The 20,758-nt window shown below is 43.3% G+C and overlaps 4 protein-coding genes across 6 annotated transcripts in view; 3 read left to right on the plus strand and 1 right to left on the minus strand.

Moving 5' to 3' along the window:
• Positions 1-2,379: 2,379 nt before the first annotated feature.
• Positions 2,380-5,953, plus strand: vps29 (VPS29 retromer complex component). Its single transcript, XM_049018773.1, has 4 exons — positions 2,380-2,525; positions 4,423-4,614; positions 5,180-5,415; positions 5,530-5,953. The coding sequence occupies exons 1-4, from the start codon at positions 2,523-2,525 to the stop codon at positions 5,645-5,647; spliced, it is 549 nt and encodes a 182-aa protein (XP_048874730.1). The 5' UTR covers positions 2,380-2,522; the 3' UTR covers positions 5,648-5,953.
• An 860-nt stretch (positions 5,954-6,813) lies between these two features.
• Positions 6,814-10,273, plus strand: gpn3 (GPN-loop GTPase 3). The gene is made up of 8 exons (XM_049018772.1): positions 6,814-7,455; positions 7,724-7,832; positions 7,930-8,097; positions 8,709-8,833; positions 8,927-9,042; positions 9,155-9,251; positions 9,559-9,687; positions 9,849-10,273. Exons 1-8 carry the CDS (start codon positions 7,408-7,410, stop codon positions 9,915-9,917), a joined length of 861 nt encoding a protein of 286 aa, XP_048874729.1. The 5' UTR covers positions 6,814-7,407; the 3' UTR covers positions 9,918-10,273.
• Positions 10,274-10,781: 508 nt separating this feature from the next.
• On the plus strand, positions 10,782-14,649 carry LOC125745695 (actin-related protein 2/3 complex subunit 3-A). Its single transcript, XM_049018774.1, has 7 exons — positions 10,782-10,929; positions 11,210-11,309; positions 11,654-11,730; positions 12,756-12,824; positions 12,985-13,111; positions 13,439-13,533; positions 14,341-14,649. Exons 1-7 carry the CDS (start codon positions 10,924-10,926, stop codon positions 14,401-14,403), a joined length of 537 nt encoding a protein of 178 aa, XP_048874731.1. The 5' UTR covers positions 10,782-10,923; the 3' UTR covers positions 14,404-14,649.
• A 1,917-nt stretch (positions 14,650-16,566) lies between these two features.
• LOC125745692 (sarcoplasmic/endoplasmic reticulum calcium ATPase 2-like) overlaps positions 16,567-20,758 on the minus strand; it is a 29,338-nt gene continuing 25,146 nt past the window's right edge. For 2 of the 3 annotated variants that reach the window (XM_049018770.1, XM_049018771.1), the window contains one exon: positions 16,567-19,818. In XM_049018770.1, the coding sequence (XP_048874727.1) occupies positions 19,552-19,818 (267 nt within the window). In that variant the 3' untranslated portion in view covers positions 16,567-19,551. The remainder of the gene's footprint in view (positions 19,819-20,758) is intronic. The other variant, XR_007398731.1, reaches the window with a different exon arrangement.

The raw sequence follows: 20,758 nt of genomic DNA on the forward strand, positions 1-20,758 counted from the left end.
TTTGGTCACCGTTGGCCAAACGCTGCCCATGTGGTCCAATTTTCCTGGAAAATGCTCCTTTTCATCACATCACAATGATCCACTTATTGGGGGGGGGGGGGGGGGTTCAGGATTAGCCTGTACAGTCACGGCGAGCCCCAGAGATTCAGCAAGGGGTCTTTTTATTATCTAAAACTGCAAGCGTCATCAGATGGGGCCATTCTAGGGGGTATACCAAAGGCCCTTCCAGAGAGGATCTTATGAATGCAAGTAAATTTGGTCCACAGACCAACTGCTAATATTTAGTAACAGATGCAGCTCTTAGGTGAGAAGGTGATGGGCACGGATCATGTCAGATATAAGCACTGGAGGGGCAAACAAAGTATGTAATATAAAACTCATACTTCTGTGAACTGATTGCCTTATTCACTAAAAAAGTAACACTTTGCCTGACCAAATACCGCTTCGCAAACCACCAACTCTACAGCTAGTAAAATTGCGATGACAGATTCCCTGGTATAAACGGCAACGTCACTCTCTTTCAAAGACAAACGATGTGTGGAAATAGCTCTCAAGCCAAGTTGAGGGTTTTTCATTAGCTCAGCTGCTAATGGGATGGGAAGGGTTATATAAATTAACTGTCGGTTAGGCATGAGTTAGGTATTTATCTACGTTATGTGACCTTAGACCTTCAAGCATTTATGCAAAGAAAAAAAAACAAGTTATGTATTATAGAAGATCACGGGTTAAAATGTGGAATTACATCACCTGGGTGATATTTTTCAATTATTTGCACAGAAATAATAGCACAGTTGCAGTTTAAAGTTGTAAATTAGTTATTCTTATATTTACATACATTTGGAATATTATGAAGATTTGTGACCATTAACAGCAATACTGTATAGGATGTGTCTCAAATAAAAAACAATGATTTGGGTGATGCAAAAAAAATTCAAGTTCAGTTTATTTTTTATAGAATATTTCAGACAACTAAGGTTGGCACAAAGTACTGTGTAAATCATTAATGCAAAGAGGACAAACACATACAATATCAGGACACTAGACGGCTCCTATACTGAATCAAAAGCCAAAGATTAAAAATGTGTCTTTAAGCGAGCTTTAAATGTGGACAATGCTGGCGTCCGCCCATTCTGCAGGGGCATTTTGTTCCACAACTGCAAGCACACAATTTCCTTTAAGCTTCAGCCCAAATTTCGGGCTTTGGTATACCGATCTCAAAGTCCTATGTGGAACATACGTATTTAAAAGCTTCGACAGATAGGTGGGAGCAAGGCCATTGAGGGATTTGTAAACAAATGTTAATATTTTAAATTCAATCCGAAAATGCACCGACAACCAGTGCAGTGCAGCAAGTATCGGGGGAAATGTGATCCCGCTTTGCCTTTGCTGTTAGCAGCTGTGCCGCGGAATTTTGGACCAATTGTAGACGAGAAAAAGAGGCCTGACTGATTCCAGCACAAAGAGAATTACGGTAATCGAGACGAGACGAAATAAATGCATGGAGGACCCTTTCAAGGTCATCAAAGCTCAGATAGGGCTTGACCTTTGTCAAGAGCTTTGACTGGAAAGAGCCATTCTTAACCAGTTTATATGTTTATCAAGTTTTAAATCACTGTCCGTGTAAAACATTGCTATAAGAACTACAGCTCAAATGTGTACTGCTGCAGTCAAAATTGTGCAGATTTTCCAAGTATGACATAACCGAATGCTTATATTCTGCTACTTGTTTTCTTATAGTCCAGTGTTTGTAAAAGATGCACAAATAACTCTGCAATTGATAACCAGTATGGAAGATGTATAGATGGAAAACAGAAATATAAATTAATGTCCACATTTTAAGCTATATGATTAATGCTTATTCAGCGTGCGTTTGCTTTTAACATCCTTATTACTTAAAAGCATGCATAAAATGAGAATAAAATACAATTTTAGAAAAAGATTTGGCAAAACAGACTAATGAAGATTACAATTTCTTTTCCTATTATAGCTGTCATTTGTAGCACATTCCTCCCTACCCTCACAGCACATACATTTCCTCCGCAAACTGTAACTCAGATCCGGAAAACGTCGCTCTTTCGGGAAATATATAACTACACGGTTTGCACCGCCCCTAGCGTTAACCTCGTAGTTGATTTTACTGCGAAGTACCGCGTGGGGGCGTTGCAGTGTTGTTATTTGTCTAGTGTACACTCTTTTAAGTGTAACTCTAACGTTAATCCATCCATCTTTCTACCTATCTATTCATATTCCAGTCGCTTACCCTGGTAAGGATCGCGTGGTAAGTATAAATGTCGGAGTACACCGATCTCTGGTTTTAATTCCACAAATGATCACATCGTGTTGTTTCTGTTTTTCCCGAATCCTTAGTAAAGCTTGTCCCCTGTGAGGACCCGTACCGTTGGCACGCTCGCTGCAGCGAGGATTTTGTCTCTCATTGGCTGAAGCTGTTACTGGATCTGAAACGTCATTGACTCTGTGCGCCGCAACTTCCTGACCCAAAGGGGGATACTAGGTGAATAAATATGGTAAGACGAAAACATTAATTTAAGCTTACCTTGAATAAATATAAAGCACCTTTGCATGCTTGAAGTGATGACGTGAGGGGTGCAGAGCGTTAATAATGCAGCCCCGTAGTTATATTTTAAATCCTTGGTCTTAACCGAATCGTAGCTTGACGGGATGCCTTGAGATGGGCGAATGGTCACATGACAGGTGAAAATGGGAGAAAAAGAAGTTCGTTGCTGGAATCACGTCTTCTCTGTTTTAATTCGGAGTTTTTCACTTTAATAATTACAGTCTGTTACGCGGTGCATAGTTGAGGTTCGGGAAACGGCCGATCTCCCTGGATTCGGCGATCCAAGGGCCTTCGTTAGCCGGCTTACACTAACCCACACCAGGCACGCATCTGGCTGGAAAGCAACAATTACTTCACTCTGAATGTTCTCAACCCGTGCCAGTCTTTATAGTCGTTCGTTAATGTGTAGTTTAAATGCACAGATAAAGTCGGTCATTCTAGTTGTCATTCATCATTCAGTATAAGCAGTATTTTATCTAAATGGAAATTCTGTTGTTGAGGAATTATTCATCACATATAGGAAATCAAACCACTGAAGAATGAATGACATGGTTTGTAATAAGCATAAGGGATTTTCCCTGAAGATGCTTATTACAAAATATTGGATGTATTTTTATAATATAATTATGGCACGAAAGAATTACCAGAGCTTTTTCACTCGCATTCATAAAACTAACCCTGCTGAACATCACAATATCTAACATGTCTTATTTGTGTTTGATTGATTCATTTATTAATTTGCTCATTTTTTGATTTGCTAATTTGATGTTTTTCACTTTTTTCTTTTCTTAAAACTTTGATTATGCCTTATGTCATTCCGCCCCCTCCCTGCTTCACCAAACATACCCTCCCTCTGTCTCCAATCAACCTCTCCGTTGCATTCAGGCTGGTCACAGAGTAAGTGTTCCTCTTTCTCGTGAATCTCTCTCCTGGTCATTTGCTTGTGGAGGCTTGTTCTGCAGACTAATGGGAATGGCTGTCATAGTAACAGGGCACTGATATCATTGCCGGACTGATGCACAGCATCTCATTGTGTAAAACTGGCACGTAGCAATAGTTTTTTAACCATCTCTGCGCTCCTGCATTCTGTAACAAATGCACAAACCGAGAATCAGGGAGGCTTGTACATCATACCGCTAATGTTTTATCGCTCTTAATTCAGTGGCACACCAGTCACAAGTCCCTCACGCCATTCTGGGTTCCTTTTCTGATGGATCTTGGGGAGTCGTCCTTCAGTGCCTGGAGTTTTGTTGACTTGAGTTGGGAGCTGCTGCTTTAATTAGAAGCCAGGGGGTAACAGGAGACACGTATCATTCAGCTTTAGCCTGAAAACATTAACGTTTGGTGGCACTCGTCACGTTTTGCTGTGCAAACGACAGCTCTGAAGGAGCATGGATTCGGCCTCCTGGGGCATTAAAATGAAAGGGTCTGCAGGGGGGGGACTGTGGGTGTCAACTATTTAAACTCACTCTAATTATAGTGAATTATTAATATTCATATTATGTTTTAACAGGGACTCGACTCTTTCAGAGTATAGCTAATCAGTATCGATTAAGCATTGAGCTATAGGTATAAATATAAATATATACATGGAAATTCAATATCCCTGTGGTAGAGATATTTTGTATGAAAGTCCTCAAATCTGTATTTGAAAGTCTGTGTTCGGTTAAACACAGGATGCTAACCCAGTTGATGTGACGCCCTCTTAGGTCGATTGTGTGTGTGTGTGTGTGTGTGTGTGTGTGGGGGGGGGGGGGATTAGTTCCTGGTTTGTAAACGGGGTTCCACCCCCATCTGACCGCTGGTTAAAATGAACCCTGCACTCCACCCCACCCCCCCGTGCCAAGCTGGTCCTGGTGCTCGGAGATCTCCACATCCCCCACCGCTGTAACACGCTGCCAGCCAAGTTCAAGAAGCTGCTGGTTCCGGGCAAGATCCAGCACATCCTCTGCACTGGGAACCTGTGCACCAAAGAGAGCTATGACTACCTGAAGACCCTGGCAGGCGACGTGCACATTGTCCGCGGTGACTTTGATGAGGTGGGGGCCCCCCCGAGCCTTTCCAACCGAGCACTTATTTAAAATTCAATAGTACATCTACTCTGCTGAAGGTTCTGTCATTTTAACAAAGTAACCAGTATTGAGCAGTCAGATGTGTTTTGTTTTGGTACAAACATGTTTTTCTGTTGCTCATGCATGCAGCTTATAACCTTTGAAAAGTTACGACTTACGCTTTTTATCTTGTATGTTTTCTTGCCCTTAGATCTGGAAGGAAAAGTAATTTATTGGAGATATTTTGTTCAATACATTGTTTCCTTGCCAGAATCCTTTCTAAAGAAATTTTTGTAGACAGTGCACCTTGGTAACAAACTACAAACATAAACTACAAACCCCACGGATGCTCTTGAGTCATGTCCAGTGTTATGGTAACATTGCGGACTTGGGACACCAACTCTGTCTGAATGTGTGTGCATGCAGCCTAGGCTGTTGGGAACAACGGTGGTGAGAGTGATCAGTGGATTGAGTCACATGACTGGAGTTTGAGTTTTTTTTTAGTGCATTTTAGTCAGTGACGTCATGTGGTTCTCACTGTTTCCGCCCACAGAACCTGAACTACCCCGAACAGAAGGTGGTGACAGTAGGCCAGTTCAAGATTGGCCTGATCCACGGGCATCAGGTGATCCCTTGGGGTGACATGGCTAGCCTGGCCTTGCTCCAGCGGCAGCTGGATGTGGACATCCTCATCTCTGGTCACACGCACAAGTTCGAAGCCTTTGAGAACGAGAACAAATTCTACATTAACCCTGGCTCAGCCACCGGGGCCTACAGTGCACTGGAGAGGTATTCTCTACTGCAGCCGGGATCTATTCATCACCTCCGAATATCTCTTGGGGCAGGAGGGTCCATCTTCTGTGTGTCTGTCTAACATTCATGGGCTGTTTTTCTTCTCCCCAGCAATATAATCCCATCCTTCGTTTTAATGGACATCCAGGCCTCCACGGTGGTCACATACGTATACCAGCTCATCGGAGACGATGTCAAGGTGGAGAGGATCGAATACAAGAAGTCCTAAAAGCTGCAGTGGCGGGGAGGGGGGTGGGGGGGTCCCTTCATTCCACGTTACTAACCTGAGAGGATGGACTGTAACCATCTGCTGGCTTAATGAAAGAAATGTATAATACTTTCTATATGTCATCAGCATCGCCTGCACTGTCTACCACACCGTCTGAAGAACCCGGATATCGTCTCCCATGCGTTGCTCTGGCAAAGTAGGATGTGTGTGCCACATTTTTCGTTTCCATGTGAATATCCACCAGTTTAAGGTTTAGATCCAGGCTCTTATTTTGTTACTGAAAATAAAATCACATTAATCATTTAAGAGATTTGAAACCTTTCGATGGTGTTTTGCATTTTTACAGGATAACGTCACGTGGGTATATTTAAAACAAAATACTTCTTACATTTCAGTGACCCTATCGATGTGTATGACATTGTTATTATGTTTGACATTCCCAGAAACACCACGACCAGCCCAGAGAGACTTTAAGAGCCTTGTGTTGTTTCTGCTGCATGTCTCACTCTTTTTGAGTGGTGAGCTGGGAGATGGTTCCATTAAAGTGAGACCTCTTTGGTAATCTGTATCTCATCCTAGTGTGTTACTCAGAAAAACAATAGTTAAGGTTTAGGCAGTAATATCTATCTTGGATTTCAGTAAAACCGTACTGATTGGGGGGGGGGGGGGGGGTGCATTACAATACTATATTACGTATGACTAAATATTTAGAGTCACTGAAAGCATTTCGTGAGATTACACATTTGCTTCAGCTTTCCTGTGTAGTACCTCCGTTCCTGGATTTTCACAGCCCTGCACCCATTGGTTTTTATTGAAGTCTTAATACCTTGATGACAAATTATATTGATTTGACGCTTAATACCTTAATTCACAATGAATTCTAGATTTAAAAATGCAGACATACAATTTAAAAACTGATTTAGAGATATGCATCAAAATATGTAGCGAATTAACAATTGACATTAATGCAATAAACAAAGGTGAGACAGTTTCGAGACTATACCAGGCGGTCTGTATATGTCTGGTAATGAATGATGGCGTAACGATATTTCCTTACTATCACTAACAGAAATAACGTGAGGTTTAAGTATACCTGATACACTTTAGTGAGTGACTTGTGCTATGAAGAGGAAATGAAACGATGACCCCACGGTCGCGACACATACGATCATCTTAGTCGTTTTGCTTACTAACCTATATTGGGTCAAATTCATAGCCCTACTATAGCTGTGTAAATACAACATATCAATCAGTTTTCAAATGAGACATGGTCGTCTCCAAACTTGTTACAAGACATCAAAATTATATAGCCTATACTTTCTTAGTGTATTAACTGATTGAATATGAACTTTGTTGGAATGTTTAATGCATTTGGATACGACTATCGACAGCCATTATTACATTTTATCAAAATGACTAAAATGAATAGAGTATCGAATACGTTTACGCTGAGTTTTGATTTTCTCTTACAAAATGCAGTTGACAACCTAAATAAATAAAGTACGCCGGTGTACGTTCTACAGCATTAAAGCCCGTATATATACGTTTCATTACGAAGCGCGATTTATGAAATTTGGCTCAAAGGTCAACCCGTACGTAACAGGAACACTATAGCGGTGAACAAGCATGGTGGGAAAAACCAAAGCAACGTCGGATAGGAAAATGTAACGATTAGCCAGCCTCAGAAATACAGCCACCAATACTCGGATTATCAAAGGGGATTTTGCTTACAAAAAGAAGAAAGATTTTGTTCTGAAAAAATGCCACGTTACGCCCAGCTGGTGATGGGGCCGGCTGGTAGCGGGAAGGTAAGTAGCCGGCTCGCCATAATAACATCTCTGTTCGACTGCGTTAGCTGCTGATTAGCCTTAGACTCAAGTGATCGTACGGATTCTGTACGTTCCGAAGCAAAACCTTACCCTTTTATTTAAGTATATATATGTAAATATCTAGGTAGACGACATTTAAGTACTGTACTTATCCACACACGTTGCAGGTCCCATCACGCACGATAGGCTGTTCGTATCACTCGTAAGGTTGCTTAAGATGTTTTGATGCTATATACTCTTATTCTAGAGCACGTATTGCTCCACCATGGTACAGCACGCCGAAAGCATCAACCGCTCCATACAGGTGGTGAATCTAGACCCTGCAGCTGAACACTTCAGCTACCCGGTCATGGCAGGTAAATATGAAAACCACGGATAGAAATGTAGACTCATTACTAGCTATTGGAAGCGGACGCGCGCGTACCTTAATACTGAATCCCATCCCTTTCACAGATATCCGGGAGCTGATCGAGGTGGACGACGTGATGGAAGATGACTCCCTGCGGTTTGGCCCCAACGGAGGGCTCGTCTTCTGTATGGAGTACTTCGCCAACAATTTTGACTGGCTGGAGGAGAGTCTGGGTCACGTAGAAGACGATTACATCCTGTTTGATTGCCCCGGTACGCCGCAATAATAATAATAATAGTAATAATAATAATAGTTCCCCCTTTTTACCGGTAGTCATTGTATCATTAGTTTTTCTTTTGCATTTGCATGGAATGTTACTAGGAATAACCTGAGAAAGGAGCCTTCACCATCCTCAGAGAGTGGGGTTATTACCACTGAAGTGAATAAACACTGGAGTGGGGGGGACATCTCACAAACAGAAGTGTGATTTAATTACTCGTAGGCAGGAAAGCAGCTTATAACTTCAGGCCAGCATGACATTTGCACGCAATGTGAATTCATTACTGAAAGACGAAAACATGCATTGTTAGCCAGAGTTGGGTAATTCAGGTCCAGAGTGTAAAGGTCCAACCCGGGATTTTGTTTCAACCAACCAGTTGAGCATAAAGAGTCACAGTCAGAGAGACTCAACTGGTTGAATAGACATGTGGCACTCCAACGTTACAGCCAGAAAACAGATCATCCTTTTGTAAATATTCCTGCGTATTAGCTCACTTGTTATGCTTATTACGCTGTTAGATCAGTGACTGGCTCTGAACACCATGCCTTTTGTCGCTGTGGGGCTGGGTGGTGCTCCCGCTCCCCTGTGGCTGTCTGACCCCAGGTCAGATCGAGCTGTACACCCACCTGCCCGTCATGAAGCAGCTGGTGGAGCAGCTACAGCAGTGGGAGTTCCGGGTCTGTGGCGTCTTCCTGGTCGACTCCCAGTTTATGGTGGAGTCCTTCAAAGTAGGAGCCTCCTTTCGTTCACCTGTCACGGTTCCATCCCCACATCTTGAAGGGACCTGCGACTTATCAGGGCCCCTGTTTGTCTTTCCCCAGTTCATATCTGGGGTTATGGCCGCCCTGAGTGCCATGGTGTCGCTGGAAATCCCCCAGGTCAACATCATGACAAAGATGGACTTGCTCAACAATACAGCCAAGAAGGAAATTGAGAAGTGAGATGTTGTGTCGCTGTGATTTCAGTCGCAAATCAGAACTGTGGACCCTCTCTCTCCCCCATCCAACTGATCTGCATTTAAAAATGATACATTTCCTGCTTTGTCGTAGATATCTAGACCCAGATATGTATTCAATGATGGAGGACAAAGCACTCACTCTGAGAAGTAAGAAGTTCAAGAAGCTCACTAAAGCCATCTGTGGTCTGGTAGGTTCTCTTCAGAAAGCGTGTTAAATATGGGGGGGGTATGTCTCCAAGGTTGTGTGAGCATTTTTTCTCCTTTGCTGAAATCTGCATGTTAAACAATGCATAGGGAGTTCAGAGATGATATATAGAACTGGTGGAATTATGGCCTTCAGGATATTTAATACTAAATGGACAACTTGGAAGGAATATTTCTCAGCCTACATCATCATGGTGCTTGACCTTCCATTGGATATCCTAACAACTCTTTATCGACATCCAGTAGTCAGAATGCAGTATTGCTACATCGACGCGTCGCGTGTACCTGCAGATCGACGACTATAGCATGGTACGCTTCCTGCCGTTCGACCGCACGGATGAGGAAGGGATCAACATCGTCCTTCAGCACATCGACTTTTCCATCCAGTATGGAGAGGACCTTGAGTTCAAGGAGCCTAAGGTAAACAGACTGAATTGGGCTGTGATTCTGCTCCAGTATGATGGCCTTTGTGATGGGGGGAGGGGGGGTGAACGCTCCATGACACATCTGAGTGATCTCCTGAAATAAGGAGCAGATCTTGCATGATTCCTGGCGCTGACTCCCCCATGCTGCTTTTACAGGAGTCTGAAGAGGATCCACTCACCAACGCCAACTATGATGAGTTCTTCCAAGACAAAGTTGAAGGCTGAGAGGAAGATGCCGAGGACAGCCGGTTGAAAGGGGCATTTCAATGTGCTTTCAAAACGCTGTCACAGTGGGTGTAAAAGCAAGTGCTCAAATCACTCTTTAAACTGTGGAAGAAAGGAGCAAAGAAGAGACAACAGGTTTTAATTTATTGAGGAAATTCACCTGACACAGAATGTCACACTTCTCGAGGCGATTTTAGTATTCATTGTACGTAGATATATTGTCTTTTTTGTTTTCTTGTTTTCAAGGCTTGACCTTGGTGTTTTTAGCGATGGAATGGGATCGTGCCACATTTCCCTTGGGAGGACTGTAAATGTTTGGAGTATATTTTTCAATTAAAACTTACCCTTTGAAACTTTACAGAACAAACAAGTGTATCATCTGTAACATTTTTGATGGGCTGCTCATCCATCTGGAGTCATGGCTCTACCTTGTCATGGGAAGTACAAAGATTAAAGCAGAGCTCAGTGGCCTGTACTACGAAGTGGGGGTTACTGGCTTACCGGGGTAACTTGTTGGATTTAAGGTAGTATGGGCAAAATGTAAGCGAACAAATAAGAAGTCCATTTAAACTGTGGTACCTTAAAAGCGACAAGTTACCCCGATAAGCCAGTAACCCTGCTCGCTTCGTAGTTCAGGCCACAGGATAGGATGCCAACCCGCTGGATGTCACCATTATAAATACATACAAGTATACATCTATACTGGTAAGCTTAAAGCCAGAAAAACTGTATGTCTCATAGGAGAAAACACGTACAGAGTCTTTTGCTTCCGTGCACAAAGACTCGGACCCCAGAGCACACTAGCTGATGCTTTAACCGCGACATTGACGTCCTTCGCGAAAGGAGCCACCGCCACCCTGTGGCCATCTTGGGGTACTGCGGCGTTTTTATAGGAGTGGCCCCGTCAGCTTCCTGCACGACCCACATTGGGTGGGACAGCGGAAGCGGTAGCTCTGCACGCCGACAGTCAATTATTCCGAGTTAATTACTCAAACTAAGATTTAAAATGCCGGTAAGTGAACCTATTCATTATACTCGACATCCTGTGTTTAATAGACAAACCTTAAACTGTGCGCTTCAGAGAGGATTTTTTTAGGAGTATTTTCTGCATTATCTGTACAGGACTAATGGATAAACATATTGTAACATACCGGCAAAAAAATCCGACGTTTGTGTAAAAATTGCAATAAGATCCGAAAAAGGCTATTTACTCTTTATGTGCATTTGTAATAAAGCTCGCTGTGATAAGCTCGTTCGTTTTGTTTTAATCGTCGACTTCCTCTTTTGTGAAGGCTTACCATTCGAGTTTGATGGAGCCCGACACCAAACTGGTGGGGAATATGGCTTTGCTGCCGCTGAAAACCCAGTTTAAAGGCCCTGCTCCGAAAGAGAGTACGTTCATCTACCTGAATCTATTAACTGTGCAAAACACTGAGTAATGGATGTCGGCTATACGCCAACACTGTAAACATGTAGCAGCCTTTTCAATCCGGTCTGTGTAATGCATTTAGTTGACTGCAGTCAGGCTAAAGCTATCGATTTTCCTTCGTTTTATTTTCTTTTGCACTCACTTTTGTTGTATCTTCATACTTGTCCAGTCTGAATAGTATAACTAAGTAGCAGATGAAAACCTCAGAGATCATCTTCTGCTTCCTAATTTGGAAATTGTGCGATGTTGCCCCGCCTTGACTGCCTACTAGGAAGAGGATTTTAATTTAATCGCTTAATGATTTTAGCCAGAGAGACTGACATCGTTGATGAGGCCATCTACCACTTCAAAGCTAACGTCTTCTTCAAGAACTATGAAATCAAGGTAAGAAGAAGCGCCGCTTATTTCACTCGAGTGTACAGTAAGATGGTGATGGTGTGCAGTAGCGTTGGTCTGTACTCGTGTCTCCGTTGGCGCTTTGCAGATCTGGTCTTTAATCTGTTGAGCGGGTGGGTTGCAGCTCACGCATGACACGGTCTGAATCCATAGACCTTCTGCTCTTACGTGCCCGGACCCGCCCCGCTGAAAGCCACGCGCTCTTCTCATACTTTTGCTTTTTAACTCCAACGTTACCATCTATCTCGCATCTAGCATGACACTCATTCATTCAGACTCTCACGCTCCTGTAAGAAATCTCACACCAGCCAGCTGACCAAAGTTGGCACCCCCCCCCCCCCCAAAGCAACCGGCTGTACCTAAGCCTTGAAGGGCACTCCCCCCACCCTTCTGTGCCCTCCTGCTGGACCAAAGTGGGTTGAACTGGGCTCGCGCTAAAACATTGTTATGCTATAAACCAATTTAGCGCTCTCTCTTCATTCCTTAGCTTATTAGCAGCTTAAACGTGGCTGGAGAACATGCACATCTTAGCAGGAGTGAGGTGCACAGTTGAGAGGTAGTTTAAGTACCAGGTACCTCCAGCCCATGGTGATGACTTTTGGAAGCGTGAAACTCCGTGAATCAGGTGTGATTGATGCCACTTTTGTGGCTCCAATGAGTGAGGCCAACCAACAATTCTAACATGTCATTGCTGTGTTGTAGTTTGGCCAAATCCATAATTTTCTCAGTATCTGGTAGAGTTGTACCTGTTCTTTTTACAGTGATACTTTTAGCATGTATTTTAGCGATGTAGGGGACGCCGGGTCGTATAGGCTGACACTGGGCTTGGGCTTGTTCTCCAGTCGTGTGTGAATGGCCTGCGAGGGCCCTGCTATGCGTTGTGTCCCAGGTTATTCCCTGCCGTTTGCCCATTGTCTCTCCGAATCCCATAACCCTGCATGGTGGTGATAGAAAATGAAGCCGTCCTCATATCATAAACGGGTCTAAAGCAGATGTGTTCATTTCCTTTGCAGAATGAGGCGGACAGAACGCTGATCTATGTCACGCTGTATATTTCTGAGTGCCTGAAGAAATTTCAGAAGGTAAAGAGGGGCAATCCCCCTCAGGTTTCATTTGATTATTTTAATTCTCCTCCTGACACAGAGGACACTCTAGGCTGAAATGTAAAAAGATGAGGACCTTTCTGTGGTATGGATGGGCACTTGGGAGCTGCTGGCTGTCAGCTGTGTATCTCGTTTACAGTGCACTTCCAGGAGCCAGGGAGAGAAGGAGATGTACACACTGGGCATCACCAACTTCCCCATCCCAGGGGAGCCCGGCTTCCCCCTAAACGCCATGTATGTCAAGCCCTCGGGGAAAGCGGAAGAAGGTAAGGAGATGATGGTTGGGGAGGGAGGGGCGGCACATCATTTGGAGCTGGGAGGTTCAGCCCAGGTCCATACAGTGAGTTACAGCAGTTCTTCTCAAACCAGTCCAATGGGAACCCCTAGATGCTCCATGTTTTTGTCGTCTCTCAATTCCCTGGGAGTTTGTGATGAGTAAAGGCTGGTTTGAGAAACGCTGGATTAGAGAGACAAAGAAATACAAACATACTCGTTACGCTGCGGTGAGACCGGTCGTCGGCTCGCCGGCAGATCATGTCCCGGGTTTGGCCACGTTGTGCAACGCTGATCACTGTCCCCATGCTGACCCACAGAAACCATGAGGGCCTACCTGCAGCAGGTCCGGCAGGAGACGGGCCTGCGGCTGTGCGACCGCGTTTTCGATCCCCAGACGGACAAGCCCAGCAAAGTGAGTTCCTATTATTTCACGGCTCCTTTTTGAAACGGTGGCATGCGGAGAAGTGGCAGGTTGAGGAGCAGGTTAATTCATGTGATGGCTTCAGTTCTCAGTTTCTCATTCGTTATCTACTGTGAACTCCTTGTGTCACACTGAAGAATAGAGGATAGTGACACAGTAAGCTTAAGTGGCTTCACACATCCAGGGTGGTGAGTTTTAGTCAGTGTGTGGAGCTGGTATGTTCTCGATTGATGCTAGTTTCCTTATGTAGTCCAGCGATGTGGCTTAGATGCCTTGTGGTGGACCAGCATCCTGTCCAGGGTGTCCCCTGTCATGGTCCCTGTGCATTCTGGGATAGTCTACAGGGTTACCATCTCCCTGTATAGGTCGTCGACTTACAACCTATGCATCTTACGACTGATCAACTTGGACTGTCCTGAGACCGGAAATATGTTGCCAGGACTGTGGCGGGTCTGGGTGACTGTGACAGTTCGTTGCTGCCAGCAGTTGGGGCAGAAGCTAAGAAATGGGGATAAAGGTTAAAAACAAACAATATGATTTAAAAGGTGATAGAATTTTATTATACAGTGTCCTATACATATGTTTCGCATATAAAATAAAGGGCTGATTTATGTCCAAATTGACTTTAGACTGGTCAGTTGGAACTGATCGTGGTTGTAAGTCGACGATGACCTGCTTGATTAGCAGTGGATAAGCACAAGGATGGGGACATATTAACATTTAAACTTGGTGTAAAGTAAAATGCTAAAAATTATGTATGTATAATGCATCTAACTTTTTTTTTTTTTGAACCCTCAGTGGTGGCTTTGCTTTGTGAAGAAACAGTTCATGAACAAGAGTCTTTCTGCTCCAGGCCAGTAATAAAAACTGAATACATTTTTGATCAGCTAAGTGGGTACACCTGTCCCGTCCAGATGATTTTTATACACATCCGAGAGTCCAATGCCTTGCCTGACTTTTAAGCATTCCCTCAATATGGAATAAAGTATTCTTTTAAAACTGTAGGCTACCCTTTTTGATAACCCTAAAATGTCTGTGGGGTTGCTTAAATTGCTTTTGTGATTTTCCTGGTTGTAATTTTTTAAAATAAAATATCAGGACCGTAAATCTGCCTTTGCAAGACTATTTCAAACATACACTTCAGGCCAGAAAGTTGGTATATTTAGATATTTATTTCATCTGATTAGTCATGTTAAGGTAAATAAGCAAAACAGGACAGACAGAAGCAGAAGAATGAAGAGAACCTGAGATCCTTGTACAAAGTGTTCAGTGGGCCCACCTCTACAATCTGATTGGTTCTCTCTCTAAACCAATCATTTTTCCTTCTGCCCTCAGAACATTAAGTAAAACTCCCATAAGCTTGATGCTCATGATCAATATACCTCATTCTCTTATCCGACAACAGTATAGAAGGTGTGCCAAAGTTCCAATGTTATTCTACAAACACACCTGCACAAGTTAAGAGTATGGATTTTGAAGTTTTAAAACTGACATTCCGTAGATTGACTGCAGGGGATGTGATTAATCTTCGACGCCCTGCCAAAGGTACCACCAATTCCTGAAATCTGAATCCGTGACCATGTGACCATGTTTCCTGCCTTCTGCCCTGTGTTTACTGGGAAAGGCTACAGGAATTCCATGCCCTGTACTAGATAATCATGGAAAAGGGAGGAATGGAAATTCCATAGATAAATCTGCATTAGGTAAGCAAACTTATTTTGGCATGAAACAGCTCCAGAAAGGAAACTATAATGAAATTATATCACTCAAGTATTTAATTTAAAGGCGTGTAGCTGATGCAAAGAGCTGGCATGTAGCTGACAGTAGGATATAAACGATAAAGCTGGTGATGGACCCGTCTCCGTGAACTGAACTACGTACCTCTGAACAAAACTGTTCAGAAACACAAGAACATGCAACTAAATGCCATAAGTTAGTCTTCATGTTAAGAGAAGTACTTTCTCTTCTGTTTAAGATGGAAATATCACTTAGAAAAAACACGTCTAAAAACACATGTATTCCCTCCTTTCAAAGTGACTAGGTACAAACCGGAGTCACTCACCTACAGTGCCTTGCAAAAGTGCTGAACCCTCTGTAGAACAAAGGAGGTTTGATTGAATTACATATCTATCCATCCATCTCATCTTCTTGTCAGTATTTTCACTGCAAACTCCTAAAGACTTTTCTCTTTCTCTGCATCAGAGCTGTTGTTGAAGCAGGAGGCGTATTTTTCGGTTTTTGATTGCTGACAAATAATTGACTTTTACTTTGAAAATATACTCTGACCGAGTTTTCAATTAAAGAGAGTCAGGAAGAAGGTAGGTATCGCATGTAATGCAGGAAAATCTGATACATTTGCGACGCACCGCACAGCAGCAGAAAGACACCCATTAAGACTGGAGTTGCTGGGCGAAGAGGTTACCTGTAATATTACATCAGGTTACTCTATATTTGGGGTAGTTATACTCGCTAACGTTCATACCTTTCATTCACGTATGCATGGACTTAAATATACAAACCTTAGGTTAAAATGATTTCAGAAAGCTTACATGGCGAAGCCAGGAGAAACCAGCGTAAAAGGCACAGTGACAGCGGCACAGTGCATACATTTTGTATTTCGGGTCAATTTCTCGGGGAAATATCTGCACGTACAAATATCGCAATTTTAGTAAACGGACTTTACTAGCAAAACATTAGCTATCCTTAGCTTCATCTCACGATTATTAAATCCCGAAAAAGAAAGTGGACTTATGCAAACAGTGATTGAGTAACAGTATTCACAAAAACACAAAAAATATGCCTACAAATTTTGCTGGAAGTTCCCCGTGTGCGCATGCGCACCTTGCCACAGATTAAATTTAATTTTCTAATTAAGTCTTAAGGACGCTACATGGTCGTTATTCAATTGGAGCGTCCGAAGTATAATTTGTGTACTAATTCCTTGGTGACTTAACGTGTCTCACGGCTCTAATCGCAGATTCAAGGCTGCCTGTACAGCGCATGACACAGAAAATACATGCAGAGTCATGTTTAATTGGTTTATTTACCTGAAACCACGTTTCATGTGATGCATGTTACAATCGTCAGCACGGAAATGAACAGTCGCTGGTATATACAATAGGTCATGGTTCGGACGCGGTGTTAAAGGGCCGGACTGCTCCTTTCGAGACGGATGCATCACAGTTCCACCGCACCTCAGCGCCTTATTTAAATAAGTTACATTATTACAGTGCAAAACAAAACAAAAAGGTCTACTTCGTCATTTTGCACACCTCTAAAAAAGATTTCCTTAGGAAAAGTATCTGATTATGGAACTGACCGGTGTCATTATGGTTGCCCGCTTGTATCTAAAGGAGAATTTGTTCTACTTGCGCCGAGCGATATTTGTACATAGCTATTTTAATGTAGAAACTCTGCTAAAATATTTCAGCTACTTACAACTGCAGAACATGCATTATGGTATATTATACATTTATATAAAACTATGACATTTTACACAGAAGAATCTTAAAAAGGTGGCATGAAAACTCCTTAGATCTCGAGTCGAAGGTGAAGGCCAAGCGCGTTTGCCTCCATGGCGCAAGGATCTCCAGGGACTGTGATTTCACATACAGGATAACATTTATTTCTCCAGCTGACGCATTTTGCCCATTAAAAATCGTCCCTACCTCACAGTATTCTTTTTCTTGGTTATTTTAAAACACGTATATTAAATGTAGATACATTTCCGATTTCGTCGTTCATTCTTACATGCAGGCCTTTTGTAGAGGTGGAACCGCCCGGACACGTGCACCAAACAAACAAAAAAAAAACAAAAACCTTACAGTTTCTGCACATGGTTCTAGTGGAGGGAGGTGGATTACAAGGCCTTGGCTGTGGGGAGAAGGCGAGAGAGAAAGGAAAGCAGAGTCAGAAATGAAGATATGAAAACGAGGAAAAGGACAGGTATGAATGAACTGATCGGAGATACACAATCAGCCTGTTGGTAACTACTAGCTGTGCTTCTGTCAGCCCATAGCATGGGAGAGAGTTATAGAATTAACGGTAGCATATGAAATGTGGCTTGCTCGGTGTTATATGTGTTAAAACATGTTTTGATATGAATGTCCCATGAATACAAAATGCTATGTAAATTGCACAACGCAAATCCTGTCCGTGACCCAGGGGATTTCGGATTAACGGCCTTATTGAGTGTTTAAACTAAGCCAGATACACGGCTTGCTGCACATTCAGGGTGAACTGAAGTACTTCACACAGAGACAAGTGCTGTAAGAGGCACCTGCTCCCCCCTTAGCTGAAGCAGGGTGACTTGTGGGGCACGAGCGCAAAAGGCGCAACTAAAACCGAACATGTATCCTTACAGCGTTACATTTTAAAAAGCAGATTTAAATCAAAGATGGCTTCCCGGTACACTACTGGGAGGGACTAGGAGGACAAGTCAGGCAGGGTGCAGGGGGGGGGGGAGGGTGGTGGCTGGAGTAATCGGGGCTCTGGTGTGTGTTGGGGTGGGATGGGGGGGCATGCCGGAAGGGGGTACTCACTCTTAAGGGATCTCACTGGAAAGCATTGAAGGGGAAAGAGCACAGTTAGCCTGGGTTAAGGTAATCCCACTCGAGAACTCTCCCAGAAGGACACCGGCAAAAGGCTTGCTTCAAAGAGGTATGCGAGGTGGGCTAACAGCCGCCTTAGCGGAGGGTGTAGCGGGGTGGCACAGATGCCCTAAAACTCCTACTATAAACAGGTATTGTACTATTTGGTAAAATGTAGTATGTACAGATTTACAGACTGCTCCACCACGCGGCTGGCATACTTTCGACCTGGAGAACGGCACCGAGCCCGGACTGGCCCAGAGTTAACTTTGTGCTCTGCTGACTGAACAATCAGTATGTTTCAATGTAAATTCAAGTATAGATATATATATATAAATGCACGTATGATTCCTTACAGAAACAATCACAAATAAGACCCTTCGGTCCCAAGCCGAAGGCTACCCTTAGAAAGGGGGGGTGGGGGGTGGACAGGGAAAGGGGGAGATGCGTTGTGTTCATGTTTCAATGGTGGACGCTGACATTTTCAATGAAAGACGCAAACCCTTGCCACCCCTCAAGGGGGAATGAGAATAAATCATGAGCAAGGACAACCTTTTCTTCCTGCACAAGCAGAAGGGGGGGGGGCAGACCTCCTGCAGCACATTTAGGATGAAACGCAGAGAGCCAATTTCTCCATGGCTGGGGGAGGAGTAGGGGCGAGGAATGAGCCATATTGAACTGAGGTAGCTGCGTCCTGCCTAGTGCAGAAAAAAACTGGCTTAAAGTAAGTGTGAAAATAAGCACAGTGGGGGGGGCACTCTGAAGAACATCTGATTGGATGAAAACGCACAAGTTCATTCATGCAGGAACAGAAAGCATGCAGCATTCATGTGAGGAAACCTTTCCTTTAGTTGATGCACTGAAAAACATTCATTCTGAAAACCACCACTGGTTTCTCCATAAACTTTAAGAATCCAAAACTCAGACCAAAGACAACCGTAAACATTTCTGTTCAGTCACTCCACCCTTTCCTCCCTTCCAAAACTACAAAAAAAAATGCATAAAATAGTGTTAACATTTCTGTACATTTCATTGGACAATTTTTAAATATGTTACCTGTATGTAAAGGGGCTATGGGGGGGGCAACTACAGTTGTTCTGAAACAAGACGTCAGGTAATAAGACAAATCATAATCCCAGATTATAAAATACCAATTTAAAAAGGCAATACCAAAAAACAAAACGAACAAATTCTCAAAATGAAATCGAAAAACGCCCTTAAGCGATGGGATGCTTTCATGTACAATATCAACAGGGCTCTCATTTTGCCCCATTAACAATTAGTTTATTATTATTTTTAAGCATTTGGGTGCATGTTAATTGCCACCCTAACGTGCATGGAAACACACACACACACACACACACGCATACAGACACGCGCACACACACACACACAGCAGAGAACCACACACTTATGTCAGTCAAGACCAGAACAAGTCGGATAGGTTAGTGTCGGTACTGTAGATCCAGAGCACCAGGGGGAAGGTGATGATCACGAAGGGCCAGGAGATGCCCTGGGTCCAGGTGGAGAGCGAGCAGCCCTTGGCTGGCTTCTCCAACTCTTTACCAGGTTCCAGGTATTTACGGGCTGCAAATTTGAGCAGCTCGTCTAGCAGGATGACGGGCATAGAGATCTTCAGCACCATCAGCCACTGAGTGGTGTTCAGAGGGGTGATCTGGAAAATGATCTGGGTGGGGGTGAGAGGGGAGACAGGGTATGCTGTTAACATGCTGACGACTGATGTGTTCACGCCACAGGAACCTTTTTCAGAAACTAGAACCTTTTCCCAGAACCAGGGACTTTTGTCATCTTCATGCCACAGGAAACGGGCCCGATTGTAGTTCCTTGGAGGCAGTTCCAGAACCCTTTTTAGTACCTACACCAGACAAGGTACTTTGCAGTCAAACACGAACTACGGAGGTGGCTACGGCGGTGCTTACAGCGATAGCTGATAGGTTGACCACAAGCACCAGTGTTGCCTTTAAAAAAAGTTACGTGGAAATGTGAGGAAAAGATGGTAGGACTGGAGCAGAAACTGAACAAATAGAATTATTTTGTATCACAATCACATTCAATGCATTAAATGAACACTTTTTTGCGAGCAACTGCATCGGAAACGTCGATCACTAACTAATACTTTTCTCCAATTTCACCAGTGCCAGTGCTGAAACTTGCTTGAGAATTTTACCTCATTTTCCCTCCCACTGAATAAATAAGAGTGATTTGCAGGCCAGATTTAATAAAGAAATCGGGAATGTGTCACTGTCATACAAGTAAAACATAAATAAAAGGCTGTGTCCTGTCTTGATTGTGATCAATCCCAAACCCCCATATGTCTAACAAATGACTTGTTCATCCTCCATTGGTTTAGGGTGAGGGTGTAGTTTTGTATGAAATTGTTTGAAGTTTAACCTATGAACTTTCTACATCTCTCATGCTAATTTAGCCAGAAGGCCCCAGTTTCTGTTTTGTGGTGTGAAAGTGACAAATAGCTAGACAAGTAGCCAGGAACTACGAAAGTTTCCAGTACAGGCAGCCTAGGAACGTGGGACCAGGTTCTAGAACTTCAGCTTGAAAGCTCCCAATAGCCTTTAAAAGGCTGGTAAACTGAATCTCAGGGACCATGA

The sequence above is a fragment of the Brienomyrus brachyistius genome, chromosome 7 (genome assembly GCF_023856365.1).
Source record: "Brienomyrus brachyistius isolate T26 chromosome 7, BBRACH_0.4, whole genome shotgun sequence".
In the NCBI taxonomy this organism is placed as follows: domain Eukaryota; kingdom Metazoa; phylum Chordata; class Actinopteri; order Osteoglossiformes; family Mormyridae; genus Brienomyrus; species Brienomyrus brachyistius.

What these genes read in the sequence shown, in the direction of transcription:
- gpn3 (XM_049018772.1), top strand. Translation starts at nt 7,408, where the DNA reads ATGCCACGTTACGCCCAGCTGGTGATGGGGCCGGCTGGTAGCGGGAAG. An exon ending in GGCCGGCTGGTAGCGGGAAG is followed by an intron (nt 7,456 to 7,723) that starts GTAAGTAGCCGG and finishes CTCTTATTCTAG; the next exon opens with AGCACGTATTGCTCCACCAT. An exon ending in GCCAAGAAGGAAATTGAGAA is followed by an intron (nt 9,043 to 9,154) that starts GTGAGATGTTGT and finishes GCTTTGTCGTAG; the next exon opens with ATATCTAGACCCAGATATGT.
- LOC125745695 (XM_049018774.1), top strand. An exon ending in GCCTGAAGAAATTTCAGAAG is followed by an intron (nt 12,825 to 12,984) that starts GTAAAGAGGGGC and finishes TCTCGTTTACAG; the next exon opens with TGCACTTCCAGGAGCCAGGG. An exon ending in AGACGGACAAGCCCAGCAAA is followed by an intron (nt 13,534 to 14,340) that starts GTGAGTTCCTAT and finishes TTGAACCCTCAG; the next exon opens with TGGTGGCTTTGCTTTGTGAA.
- vps29 (XM_049018773.1), top strand. An exon ending in TCCGCGGTGACTTTGATGAG is followed by an intron (nt 4,615 to 5,179) that starts GTGGGGGCCCCC and finishes TTCCGCCCACAG; the next exon opens with AACCTGAACTACCCCGAACA. An exon ending in GCCTACAGTGCACTGGAGAG is followed by an intron (nt 5,416 to 5,529) that starts GTATTCTCTACT and finishes TCTTCTCCCCAG; the next exon opens with CAATATAATCCCATCCTTCG.